At 40.4% G+C, this 14,563-nt stretch overlaps 1 protein-coding gene across 14 annotated transcripts in view; it reads right to left on the bottom strand.

Annotated features, from left to right (window-relative positions):
• The window catches only part of Dnah9 (dynein, axonemal, heavy chain 9), a 367,182-nt gene that overhangs the window by 272,741 nt on the left and 79,878 nt on the right, over positions 1-14,563 (bottom strand). For all 14 annotated transcript variants that reach the window (XR_005490291.2, XR_005490292.2, XR_005490293.2 and 11 more), the window contains 2 exons: positions 7,382-7,604; positions 6,181-6,347 (listed from right to left, as the gene is read on the bottom strand). Coding sequence is in view for 11 of the 14 variants with exons in the window: in NM_001427097.1 (NP_001414026.1) it covers positions 6,181-6,347; positions 7,382-7,604 (390 nt within the window). In the remaining 3 variants the exon portion in view is untranslated. The remainder of the gene's footprint in view (positions 1-6,180; positions 6,348-7,381; positions 7,605-14,563) is intronic.

Consider the following 14,563-nt stretch of genomic DNA (forward strand, 5'->3'; position numbering starts at 1 on the left):
TCTGTAAGGCAAAGGACACTGTGGTTAGGACAAAACGGCAACCAACAGATTGGGAAAAGATCTTTACCAATCGTACAACAGTTAGAGGCCTTATATCCAAAATATACAAAGAACTCAAATAACAGGGAGACAAATAACCCTATTAAAAATGGGGTTCAGAGCTAAACAAAGAATTCACAGCTGAGGAATGCCAAATGGCTGAGAAACACCTAAAGAAATGTTCAACATCTTTAGTCATATGGGAAATGCAAATCAAAACAATCCTGAGATTTCACCTCACACCAGTGAGAATGGCTAAGATCAAAAACTCAGGTGAAAGCAGATGCTGGTGAGGATGTGGAGAAAGAGGAACACTCCTCCATTGTTGGTGGGATTGCAGACTGGTACAAGCATTCTGGAAATCAGTCTGGAGGTTCCTCAGAAAATTGGACATTGAACCACCTGAGGACCCGCTATACCTCTCTTGGGCATATACCCAAAAGATGCCCCAACATATAAAAAAGAAACGTGCTCCACTATGTTCATCCAGCCTTATTTATAATAGCCAGAAGCTGGAAAGAACCCAGATGCCCTTCAACAGAGGAATGGATACAAAAAATATGGTACATCTACACAATGGAATATTACTCAGCTATCAAAAACAATGACTTTATGAAATTCGTAGGCAAATGGTTGGAATTGGAAAATATCATCCTGAGTGAGGTAACCCAATCACAGAAAAACACACATGGTATGCACTCATTGATAAGTGGCTATTAGCCCAAATGCTTGAATTACCCTAGATCCCTAGAACAAATGAAACTCAAGACAGATGATCAAAATGTGAATGCTTCACTCCTTCTTTAAAAGGGGAACAAGAATACCCTTGGCAGGGAAGAGAGAGGCAAAGATTAAAATAGACACAGAAGGAACACCCATTCAGAGCCTGCCCCACATGTGGCCCATGCATATACAGTCATCCAATTAGACAAGATGGATGAAGCAAAGAAGCGCAGGCCGACAGGAGCCGGATGTAGATCGCTCCTGAGAGACAGAGCTAGAATACAGCAAACACAGAGGCGTATGCCAGCAGCAAACCACTGAACTGAGAATAGGACCCCCGTTAAAGGAATCAGAGAAAGAACTGGAAGAGCTTGAAGGGGCTCGAGACCCCATATGTACAACAATGCCAAGCAACCAGAGCTTCCAGGGACTAAGCCACTACCTAAAGACTATACATGGACTGACCCTGGACTCTGACCTCATAGGTAGCAATAAATATCCTAGTAAGAGCACCAGTGGAAGGGGAAGCCCTAGGTCCTGCTAAGACTGAACCCCCAGTGAACTAGATTGTTGGGGGGAGGGAAGCAAGGGGGGGAGGATGGGGAGGGGAACGCCCATAAAGAAGGGGAGGGGGGAGGGGTATGTTTGCTCGGAAACCGGGAAAGGGAATAACACTCGAAATGTATATAAGAAATACTCAAGTTAATAAAAAAAAATTAGAAGCACACATGAATTTGCCAAATCATTCCCTATTAGTTACTTGTCCTAATATTATAGTATAAATTCATAAATGCAAAAATCTTGCCTCCTCAAGACTTCTACTACATGCCTTCCTGTAAAGGACAAATAGAAAATAAGGAAAAGAAAAGAATGGACCAATTTGCATTCTTCTACATTCTCCATGCCAGCTGAACCAGCACCATTTGTTGAAAATGCTGTCTTTTTTTTACACTGGATGGATTTAGCTCATTTGTCAAAGACCAAGTGACCATAGGTGTGTGGGTTCATTTCTGGGTCTTCAATTCTATCCCATTGATCTATCGGCCTGTTTCTGTACCAATACCATGAAGATTATATCATGATTGCTCTGTAATACAGTTTGAAGTCAGGGATGGTGATTCCCCCAAAAGTTCTTTTATTGTTGAGAACAGTTTTAGTTATCCTGCGTTTTTTGTTTTTCTAAATGAATTTGCAAATTGCTCTTTCTAACTCTATGAAGAATTGAGTTGGATTTTTGATGGGGATTGCATTGAATCTGTAGATTGCTTTTGGCAAAATTGCCATTTTTACTATATTAATCCTGCCAATCCATGAGCATGGGGGATCTTTCCATCTTCTGAGATCTTCTATTTTTTTCTTCAGAAACTTGAAGTTCTTGTCATACAGATCTTTCCCTTGCTTGATTAGAGTTACACCAAGATATTTTATATTATTTGTGACTATTCTGAAGGGTGTCGTTTCCCTAATTTGCTTCTCAGGCTGTTTATCTTTAGAATAGAGGAAGGCTACTGATATGTTTGAGTTAATTTTACATCTAGCCACTTTGATGAAGTTGTTTATTAGTTGGAGGAGTTCTCTGGTGGAAATTTTGGGGTCACTTAAGTATACTATCATATCATCTGCAAATAGTGATATTTTGAATTTTTTCTTTCCAATTTGTATCCCTTTGACTTCCTTTTATTGTCGAATTGCTCTGACTAAGCCTTCAAGTACTATATTGAATAGGTAGGGAGAGAGTGGGCAGCCTTATCTAGTCCCTGGTTTTATTGGGATTTCTTCAAGTTTCTCTCCATTTATTTTGACGTTGGTTACTGGTTTGCTGTATATGGCTTTTTCTGTGTTTAGGCATGGGCCTTGAATTCCTGATCTTTCCAAGACGTTTACTATGAAGGGCTGTTGAATTTTGTCAAATGCTTTCTCAGCATCTAATGAGATGATCATGTGGTTTTTATCTTTGATTTTGTTTACATAGTGGATTACATTGATGGATTTCCATATATTGAATGATCCCTGCATCCCTGGGATGAAGCCTACTTGATCATGATGGATGATCATTTTGATGTGTTCTTTAATTCAGTTTGCAAGAATTTTATTGAGTATTTTTGCATTGATATTCATAAGGAAAATTGGTCTGAAGTTCTTTTTCTTTGTTGGGTCTTTGTGTGGTTTATATATAAGTGTAATTGTGGCTTCATAGAATGAATTAGGTAGTGTTCCTTCTGTTTCTATTTTGTGGAATAGTTTGGAGTGTATTGGTATTAGGTCTTCTATGAAGGTCTGATAGAATTCTGCACTTAACTTATCTGGTCCTGAGCTTCTGTTGATTGGGAGATTTAAATGACTGTTTCTATTTCTTTAGCGGTTATGGGACTCTTTAGATGGTTTATCTGATCCCAATTTAACTTTGGTACCTGGTATCCGTCTAGAAAATTGTCTATTTCTGGAGGCTCAGAACTATGAGCTTTCCTCTTAGCCATGCTTTCATTATGTCCCATAAGTTTGGGTATGTTGTGCCTTCATTTTCATTAAATTCTAAAAGGTCTTTAATTTCTTTCTTTATTTCTTCCTCAACCAAGTTATCATTGAGTAGAGCATTGTTCAGCTTCCATATATGGACTTTCTGTCGTTTTTGTTGTTATTGAAGACCAGTCTTCATCTGTGGTGATCTGATAGGATGCATGGGATTATGTCAATCTTCTTGTATGTATTGAGACCTGTTTTGTGACCAAATATATGGTCAATTTTGGAGAAGGTGCCATGAGGTGCTGAGAAGAAGGTATATTCTTTTAAGATGAAATGTTCTATAGATATCTGTTAAATCCATTTGTGTCATCACTTTTGTCAGTTTCACTGCATCTCTGTTTAATTTCTATTTCCATGATCTGTCCATTGATGAGAGTGGGGTGCTGAAGTCTCCCACTGTTATTGTGTGTGGCCAGTGTACGCTTTGAGCTTTAATAAAGGTTCTTTTATGAATGTGAGTGCCCTTGCATTTGGAGCATAGATATTCAGAATTGAAAGTTCATCTGGGTGGATTTTTCCTTGATGAGTATGAAGTGTTACTTTTTTTCTTTTTGTTTTTTGATAACTTTTGGTTGCAAGTTGATTTTATTCGATATACGAGTGGCTACTCCAGCTTGTCTCTTGGGACCATTTGCTTGGAAAATTTTTTCCAGCCTTTTACTTTGAGGTAGTATCTGTCTTTGTTGCTGAGGTACGCTTCCTGTGTGCAGCAAAATTCTGGGTTCTGTTTACATATCCAGTCTGTTAGTCTATGTATTTTTTAATATGGGAATTGAGTCCATTGATATTAAGAGATATGAAGGAATAGTGATTGTTGCTTCCTGTTATTTTTGCTGTTAGAATTGGAATTATGTTGTTGTGGCTATCTTCTTTTGGGTTAGTTGAAATTAGATTACTTTCTTACTTTTTGTAGGATGTAGTTTCCTTCCTTGTGTTGGAGTTTTCCACCTATTATCATTTGTAGAGCTGGATTTGTGCAACAATAATGTGTAAATTTGGTTTTGTGATAGAATATCTTGGTTTCTCCATCTATGGTAATTGAGAGTTTTGCTGGATACAGTAGCCTTGGCTGGCATTTGTGTTCTCTTAGGATCTATATGACATCTGCCCAGGACCTTCTAGAATTCATAGTCTCTGTTGAGAAGTTTGGTGTAATTCTTAGCCAGCCTTTTTATGTTACTTATTCTTTCCCTTACTGCCTTTAATATTCTTTCTTTGTTTTGTGCATTTGGTGTTTTGACTATTATATGACAGGAGGAATTTCTTTTCTGGTCCAATCTATTTGGAGTTCTGTAGGCTTTTTGTATGTTCATGGGTTTCTCTTTCTTTAGGTTAGGGAAGTTTTCTTCTATAATTTTTTGAGAGTATTCACTGGCCCTTTAAGTTTCAAATTTTCACTCTCTTTTATACCTATTATCCTTAGGTTTGCTCTTCTCATTGTGTCCTGGATTTCCCGGATGTTTTGGGTTAGGAGCTTCTTGTATTTTGTCTTTTCTTTGACTACTGTGTCCATGTTTTCTATGGTATTATCTGCTCCTGAGACTCTGTCTTCTATCTCTTGTATTCTGTTGGTGATGCTTGCATGACTCCTGATCTCTTTTCTAGGTTTTCTATCTCCATGGTTGGCTCTCTTTGTGATTTCTTTTTTGTTTCTATTTCCATTTTTAGATCTTGGATGATTTTGTTCAATTCCTTCACCTGTTTGTTTGTGTTTTTTTGTAATTCTTTAAGGGATTTTTGTGTTTCCTCTTTAACAGCTTCTACTTGTTTACCTGTGTTCTCCTGTATTTCTTTAAGGGAGCTAAGGCTGTTCCACAGCCCTCAGTACCCAAATCCTGCCTGGAGAGAGCTGGCCTCCCAGGAGTGCTTTCACTCCTAAGATTGCAGGGTCACAGGCCCACAAGAGGGACAAGCTCCAGTCAAAGACAGAAGACCAACTAACACCAGAGGTAACCAGATGCCGAGATGCAAGCACAAGAACCTAAACAACAGATACCAAGGCTACTTGGCATCATCAGATCCCCATTCTCCCACCTCAGGAAGTCCTGGATACTCCAACACACTGTAAAAGCAAGATTTGGATTTAAGATTACATCTCATGACGATGATAGAGGACTTTAAGAAGCACAAACATTTCTTTGGGATAAAGGTATGACCTTCTAAAGTAACTGTTAAGGTGTAGGGTCATTTGAGATGTGGTTTCACCTTTGAGGTAAGACCTGGAGGTTAAGCAGTGCATGGGAAGATGATGTCCCATAGATCTCATTCCAGGAGTATGCCTCAGGGGTACAGGTGAATGGTACTGTCTCTCCCAGAGCTCATGTGTTTATACAAGACCTGTGATTGCCAACAGAGAGGTACCATAGGATTACCAAGTGCAGAGAAAGGTCCTCAGATGTTAACCTTTGCCAAAATCTCAAACTACTAAAATGCCTTCTAACGTTATTTAAGCATTCTAGCATCAGGTTTTAAAAGTGTGTGTGGAGACACACACACACACACACACACACACACACACACACACACACACACACAGACATACATGATATGTGCCCGTGTGTTTTCTAGTAACCACCTTTTAAGCCCAGTGAAAGAACCAAAGTCTGAGAATTCAGAACTCTAATTTAGGAAATCCTAACCATTTTATCATAATTCCCTGAGGAGCCCCTACAATTCCTTCATTAACCAGGGGGCATAAGAAGCTTCTAAGTCTTCTAAAACTAAAGGGAAGATAGTCGTCCAGTCCTTCACACAGTGGGACTGAGACTCCACCCACTTCAGTACCACACTGTAACTAAAGGGTCTACACAGAGAAGGGCGGACGTTAACAAGCCGTTCTCTGCCATAAGAGCCAAAGCATAAGCTCAAGGGGAAGATTGTGAGCCAAGCCCATACCTGAAGGGAGCTTCTTTGTGGAACCTCTCCTGGAATTGCTGCTGTTCATCATCAAAGGCTGAGCACCGCTGGCGGAGGAGGGCCACTTCATTTGCCTGTAGAGGGGCCACCTGCTGCCTCACAGTGATGGCCATCTTCTTCACATTCTTCCACTTCTCCGGAAGTTCCTGTGAAGAACACCTGGGAGTGCTCACACCCATACTGCTCTCCCCTCCCCTACCACCTGAGATGTCACACCACCACCAGCTTGCTTTCACCCCACTGTAGGGTTTAGTAGGGTTTACTGGAATTTACTGGTGCCATGTTTAACTCTGTGTTGTCCCCCTACTCTTCCCTCACTTACCTCTTCAGCAGTCTTCTCTCTCCACACCCATCTGCTTTGGATGCAGAACTACCCCTATCCTCTTCAACCTCTGACCTAGTAACCTCTGCCCTTTCCTATAGTCCTTAAGGGTGTTTGGTTATTTTCTTGAGTTTTTTTTTTAAATTCAGACCTTCTTAACATCACTAACATTTGATTTTTTCTCCCAGATCAAATGTTTGTCTCAACCTTTTGTCAGAGAACGGGGCAGAGCAAGGATGCCAATCCTAGTTAGATGTTTTTTGTCAACTTGATACAAGCCAGCATCACATGTGAAGAGGGAACCTGAACTGTAAAACGCCCCCATCGGATTGGCATCTAGGCAAGTCTGTGAGGTATTTCTTAATTAATTATTGATATGAGATAGGCCCTCTGTGTTGTGCAAATGATACAGTACGGTACAAGAAAAGCAGGCTGGGTAGCCAGTGAACAACCAATAAGCATCTCTCTTCTAAGCTATCTATTTCAGCTCCTACTTCAGGTTCCTGCCTTGAGTTCCTGCCCTGGATTCCTTCAGTGATGCAGTGTGACCTGAGAGTTGTCAGAGGAAATAAACCCTAGTCTGGGATAACTATAAAAATCCAGTTTCTAAACAAGAAGAGTTGAGTTATCTTTAAATCTGGGGTAAAATGGGTATCCACATGTGTTCTGCTACTACAATTTTCAGTAATTGATGATTTCCCCAAAATGCTACACATTATACCTTAGCACCATAAGGCATGGACCTTGTGTCTGGAGTCATCACAGATCCATTCTTCATTTACTTTGACTCCACTTATAGGCCCTCTGAAATCCTAAGACTCTCCTTCTGTCTTGTAAAAGATGGTCAAATGCACTGACCTCCAGTTGCTTAAACACAGTTTCAGGCAGCTCTTGTTCGTAGGACTTCAGCAGTTCAATCGTTTGCTTCAGGGGCTCAAACATGTCATCGGTGCTGCTCTGCCGTTCTTTAAGGGTGACAAGGTGTCCCATGATCTCAACCAATCCCTGGAAATCTCCTTTTTCCACCCTCTTGAGCAAACCACACTCAGTGCTCTTTATGAATGAGTCAAGGTCAGCCAGGCTGGAAGAACACAAAGCACAGGGCTGATCTCCTTGTGCTCCTCTAGAGGAAAGCTACTGGCATCTCTAACAGGAGCTATTGTCACAGAAATCCCACCCTGGGCCTGGCACTTGGTGGGGCTAGCCCTGTGATTAATGTGGCTTTCTTCACCAGTGTGCAGATTATGAATGATGAAGGGCAGCCCTGGCCCCTCAGGATATGTGACAAATGAATGGAATGCATGCTCCTAGGTAGGATCTTGAAACAGAAAAATGTATGTGAGTGGGGCAACTTATGTTGTCTCGATAACTCTATGAATTAGTTACTACTTCTTTATCAATGATAAATCATGATTTTTGATCACATGCTGTGGCTAGACAAGATGGCTTCATTTGGGAAATTAAGCATAAACAGAAATTCTCCATGTTTTTTTTTTCTAAATTTTGTTAAGTCTGAAATAATTTTAAATCATTTTTAAAAGGAAAACACTAGGGCTGAACATAGTCGTGTACACCTTTAATGCTAGTGTTTGAGAATCTGAGGCAGATAGGTCTCTGTGTTCAAAACCAAACTGGTCTATATAGGGAGACCCAGGACAGAGATAACATGTCTCAAAAGAAAGCAAAACACAAAAAAGTTCTTGCCTTCAAATTGTCTCTTCTCTGTCTGTCTTTTTCACACACACAGAGTGACAGTTATTAGACATGTCACTATGGCCAAGACACTTAACCTCTCAGGCCCTTGGTTTCCTTACCTAAAAAACACTGGAAGACCCATTCTGTCTCACTCACTGTTATGAGAGTTAAGTGAGGCACATCCTGTAACTCGGCAAGTGTTTAGTGAGCATCCATTAGGAGTCCTACCAAGCTTCCAGGGGTTGAGCATAGAATAACAGAGAAGATGAGCAAAGTTTCTGCACTTCTGAAGCTCACATAGCAACAAGACAAGGAAGTAGGAGGCAAATGAATAACATGCACTGTACAACTTCACACAGAGATGAATGGAACTGAACGGAATCAGGATGAAGGGATGAAAACTGAAGCCAAGATTTAATGTGATGGGGGTGGGGTCAGCAAAGGCCTTTCTATGAAGGGCATGTTGAGCAGAGAAATGAATGAGTAATGGAGGGAGCCAGAGAAAGGCAGGGAGGTGAGAACCTTAGTGGCAGGAAGAAAGTGCAGTGGAGGATGATTAAATTTTGTGTGCTTGAGGAAGGCAAAGTCAAGATGGCAGAGGCACAAGAAGGAAAAGAACCATGGAAGAGTGAAAGTGTGCCTAACAGAGCCCTTGTGGGCCTTAATAAGCTCAGATCCTATTCTAAGTCAAAGAATTCTGATGACAATACATGGTTTCAGTCATGCCTGTAGACAGCTCTGCAGTTGGACAATTGACTTTGACTAGAGGTCTGCAGCTGGGCACGGTGGCCTTGGTGATAGGGAGACAAGAATGGAAGCTAAGGGACGTATCTAAAGGAGGCTAGTACTGTCCATCAGATAGACGGTGCTGCTCTTGGCCTGGATGGTACAAAAAAGCAGTACAGGACGAGTCAGTGGGTTGGATGAGACATAAAGGGAATGAGAAAAATCCCAAGGAGCTTCTAGCAGTGATCCAAATGATAACACCATTTGCAGATATGAGGGCAAACTAGGTAAGACTGGGCTGTATTGTGAGGAGTGGGAAAGGAAAATGTTGTGAAGGTTTAGCAGACCCCAGACACTTAAGGTAGGTACCAGCCAGGTGTGATGGTTAATATTGATTGCCAGTTTGATATGATCTAGTGTAATTAGAAAGACGAGCCTCTGGGCATGTCCGTGAGAAAGTTTCTAGATTGCACTATGAAGGCCCACCTTAAAAGTAGGCAGCACCAGGGGTTGGGGATTTAGCTCAGTCCCCAGCTCCGGAAAAAAGAACCAAAAAAAAAAAAAAAAGTAGGCAGCACCATTGTGCACACTGGGGTCCTGGACTGAGTATAAAGGTGAGGCCTAGCTAAGAACCAGCATTCACCTGAGCTATTCTACCTTCTCGCTGCCTCACAACCATCACACCTTCTCCACAATGATGTGCTGGACACCTTCTCAAAATGTAAACCAAAAAAATAACCCCTAAGTCAACATTTCTCAAATTGTGGGGCATGACCCCTTGAGAGTAGAACAATTCTCTCAGAGGGGTTACCCGTGACCACTGGAAATATCAGATATTTACATTACAATTCCTAACAGTAGCAAAAGTAAAGTTATAAAGTAGCAGCAAAAGTAATTTTATGGTTGGGGGTCATTACAACATGAGGAACTGTATTAAAGAGTCATAGTATGAGGAAGGTTGAGAGCCACTGCCTTAGATAGCTTCTTGTGGAGTTCTTGGACACAAAAATAACTCATACGGGCAGTTACATATGCCCCGCCAGTTTCTGAGAGATGAGGCTTAAATTGTAAACCCAGTGGTTAGCAGCACTTTGTTTCTTTGTGTTGTTTTGGTACAAGGTTTCAACATGTTAGCCTCTTTGGCCTTGGAGTTTATGATTCGCCTGCTTCAAATATGGAGATAACAGGCATGTGATACTATGTCTGGCGCGTAGATATTTTAAAGCAATCAATCAATTAATTAAGTTGGTGAAAGAATGAAACCCAGGGACTCACCAGGCTAGGCAAGGGTTCTACACTTGAGCTACACCACCAATTCTATAGACATTTTTTAAAGCATTGGAAATGCCTAAAACAGTGGTAGTAGCAAAACAAAAGAAAGTCTAGGATAGAGGTTGCAGGAATTCCAGTGGTTACAGACCTCAGAGATGTGCAAAACTTAGCAAAGGAGACCAGGAAGACATAGCTAGTGGGGTGATAAAGCAACCAGAAGACAAAGCAACTATGGAAGTTTGAACGAAAATGGCTCCCATAGGCTCATAGGAAGTGGCACTATTAGGAGGTGTGGCCTTGTTAGAATAGGTGTGACTTTGTTGGAGGAAGTATGTCACTGGGGGTGGGTTTTGAGGTCTCAGGTACTTAAACCAGACCCAGTGGCTCACTCTGTTTTCTTGTTGCCTGCCAATCCAGATATAGAACTCTTACCTAGCTTGCCAGTACCATGTCTGCCTGCATGCTATTATCCTCTCCACCATGATGACAAGGGACTAATCTCTGAACTAAGGCAGCCACCAATTAAATGTTTTCTTTACAAGAGTTGCTCTAGTCCTGGTGTTTCCTCAAAGTAATAGAAGACTGATTAAGAAAGCAAACATGAAGGCCACCTGAGGACTTCAGAGGAGTGAGAAGAAGAGGATTCAATGCTGATAAGCAGAAGAGAGACAAGAATGGGAATGTTTCCAGGACTGACCATCTAAGGACTTCTCATGGCCTTGACAAAAATGATCTCAGTGACATGCACAGTAATGCCAGGAGAGAGAACAAGTCAAAGTATCATGGGCTTTTATTTCTTGTGCAGTCCACAGGATGATATAACTATTTTTCTGATGGAAAACTAAAATATTTAAGGAGATACTTCAAATTGATTAGCAGTGAAGTCAGGCATGACACTTCAAGCCTGCAATTTCAGTATTTGAGAGGCTGAGGTGGGAGGATCCTTGCTGATTTAAGCTCAGCCTGGGATGCAGAGTGAGTTCAGGCTCACCTAGGCTATGGAATGAGTTCCAGCAGGCTGACTTGGGTTTCAGAATGAGTTTAGGCTAGTGTGTGCACTGCAGAATATATATATATATATATATATATATATATATATATATATATATATATATATGTATATATATATAGTCAGAGTGAGATTATTATACATATGTATAATATATATATAATATACATATCCTTCCTCAATAACTGATTAAACTGTAAACTAAACCGAAGGAGTCATTCATCTGTGGTAGCTGTAAGAGCTGCTCATTTCAGCTGTGGCACAGCAAGGAAAGCACGGGTGATGTTCAAAGCTATGGCAGAATGTGAGGCTTTTCTCTAAGCATGATGAAAGCTCGAGAAGGAAGAACTGAGAAAGTGAACAAAAAATAATATCTGAGGCTAGCTTGGCTAAAATTTTTCTGAATTCCTGAAAATCAATAGACAAGATCAAGAAAGACCAAACCAAAAGCAAAGCCAACCAACCAACCAACCAAACAACCAACCAACCAAACAAACAAACAAACACAGTTAGAAGACATATAAAGAAATCCCCACAGATGTTTCAGTGTGAAAAGTCAGGTTATCAGAAGAGGGAGAAGAGGCAGAAGGGAGGGGGAGAGGAGATACTTAAACTAATAGCAACGAGTAGCAAAACCACAATAGAAGTCAGGACACCATGGAATAATAGTTCAAAAATCTAAAAAAAAAATTGACTTTCTAAAGAAATTCTTTTCACATTTTTTAAGTAATGAGAGCAAGATGAGTATGCTCAGATGAAGAACAGGTCCCGTCAGTAGATCCTTCTAAAGGAACTGCTTCTAAAGAGATGCCAGTGAATATACCCGGGGCCTGCGGTATGAGTGGATCTAAATAAAAAAGAACAGGGACGTCTAGGGCTGTGGCTCAGTAGTGTAGCGCTTACTGGCATGTACCTGCCTGGTCTGATCCCCAGCACTGTATAACAAACTATGTAATACTTCAAATAAGATTCAATTTGAGAGGGTTAAAGAAATGTTAGAAAGTGATTTAAGTGATGAGGAATGGATAGATATATTCTGGTGGGAAAATAATAGAATGACATTCTTACAATGTTTGTGTTCGTGTTTGTGTTCATGGTGTGTGTGTGTGTGTGTGTGTGTGTGTGTGTGTGTGTGTGTGTGTGTGTGTGTGATGTTAGGGCATGGATCTTAGGGACTTGCATATGCTAAGGAAGTACTCTAGCCCCGAGATCCATTTCCAACCTTCTGCATTGGTTTTGGGAAGAGTGACAATACCAATGCATTTACCCATTTAGCAGTACTGGTTAAAACTGCAGGATAATATAACAGGTAAGCTAGCAGAGGGAAGAACGGAATATATGTTCAACTCAAAAGAAAAGCAGAAAGGATTGCAAAAATAAAACAAATCCAATAAAGTGCTAGAATTAAACTAAAATACAGCCCAGTGAGTTCAGGGAACAAAACTCACTATGAAAGGTGAACATGCTAAAAGCACTTTAAACATTCAGCTAAGCCAATCACAAAACTTTCTCCTAATGTAACTTCATGGGGAGGTTGGAAGCCAAAGGATAATGAGATACTCTGGGAAAGTAGCAATCAGAGGCAAGCTGCCTTAGTTATGTTCATGCCCAGCCAGCATAGCAGACTTTAACTACAAAGACGGAGCCAGGGCGAAGAAGGCTCTGATGTCCTCTTACAGGTTTAGTTTACAAGATGATAAATAAGAAGCCAAGTGCTGTAAAATCATACAATATGGAACAATGGGACAGAATCTCAAGGACAGTGCAGATGGCCTAGATAGCCTCCAAACAGAAGACACGAGCAGACTGAGCTCAGCAATTGATATACCAGGCAGAATAAATAAGAAGGCAGCCAAGGATCAGAACATTTCACTAAAATAGTCAAGAAGCTTGAGCAAGTAGCAGGGGCACAGAGCATCACGTCCATGACAGGACATAGTCTCTTCATCTGAGCATACACAACAACAACAACAAACAACAACATCATCAACAACAACAACAACAACAAAAATGGCTGTGGCTTCTAGGATAGACATTAGCATGTTCCTGACACTTGTCATTATACATATCACAATGCAAGTCAGAAGTAAAGGACAGAGCAATTGGAACAGACACATTAAGACGAATGCTAACAGTTTAAAAGTAGATCATTAGGAAATTACTGCATAGTAGAGGCAGGCACGTAGGTAAACCTCCACAGAAAAGGGAACTTATGATTTAAAATTTAATCTAAAGCATTCAGAAAGGGCCAGGTGCTTAAAACAAATGAAGCATTCATCTTAAGTCAGCAAAGAAATGGAAAATAAGCCCAAAGAAAGCAATACTTACATGAAATAATAGATCGTTGAAATAAATGTCAAGCTATAACAATGAAATCGATGAACGTATGAGGTAGCTCTTTGTAAAACTAATCAGGAGAGGAGCCGAAGAGAGCAATAAGAAATCAATTGAAATAAAAAGGGCTGGAATAGATGAATTAAGATGAAGCTGTACATTTCATGACAATAATATGATGACTAATGTGTGATGGATACATTTATAAAGAGTATGACTTCGTAATGCCGAGAAAATCTTTGTATCTTTATAACCATAAGCTGTGGTTAAAACTCTTCACACAGAAAATTACAAGCGCCAATGCTTTTATAAACGATTTAAATCAAACTCCAAAGGACCAAAGGATCCCAACATCACACAGTTCTCCCAGGGAATAAGTAAGGAGAACTGAGCCCTAACTTGTTTCACAAAGCTGGCAAAATAGCAAATCCAAAATTAGACAAAAAGAGTATGAAAAGGCAGAGAAAAGGCTACAATTGTCACAGGCACAATTGTGTGTATGTTTCATCTGCAGATTCAAGGGAACCTGGGGCAGGACTGGTAGCATGGTCCACTCAGAGCTTAAGGTGGGCTAGTAGGAAGTACACGCTACAACCAACCAAATTTCTAGACATCCAAATCCCTTCTGTAAAATATGGTGGGAGTTACCACTTTCCTGTGCAAATCTTAACCTGTACTTCAAATAACCCCCCCAGGTTATTTATGATTACCTCGTACAGTGTCAACTCTGTGTACATGGTTGTTGCTGTTTTGTTTATCACACAATGACAAAGACTGCACATGTTCAGTTCAAATGCAGTTTTTCAAATATAATTTTGCTGTGAGGTGGTTTGGGTCAACAATGTAGACCATATCAATACAGATGGCTGCCTGTAAATGGAGGGGACAGATAGGCTACAAGACTACAGGCTGTATTGGGTAGTTGTATGTTCATGTTCTATATAAGTTAGCAAAATATCACACATAGAATATATAAGTAACTTTTAAAAAGACTTTATTTTTAA

The sequence above is a fragment of the Rattus norvegicus genome, chromosome 10 (assembly GCF_036323735.1).
Source record: "Rattus norvegicus strain BN/NHsdMcwi chromosome 10, GRCr8, whole genome shotgun sequence".
NCBI classification, from domain to species: domain Eukaryota; kingdom Metazoa; phylum Chordata; class Mammalia; order Rodentia; family Muridae; genus Rattus; species Rattus norvegicus.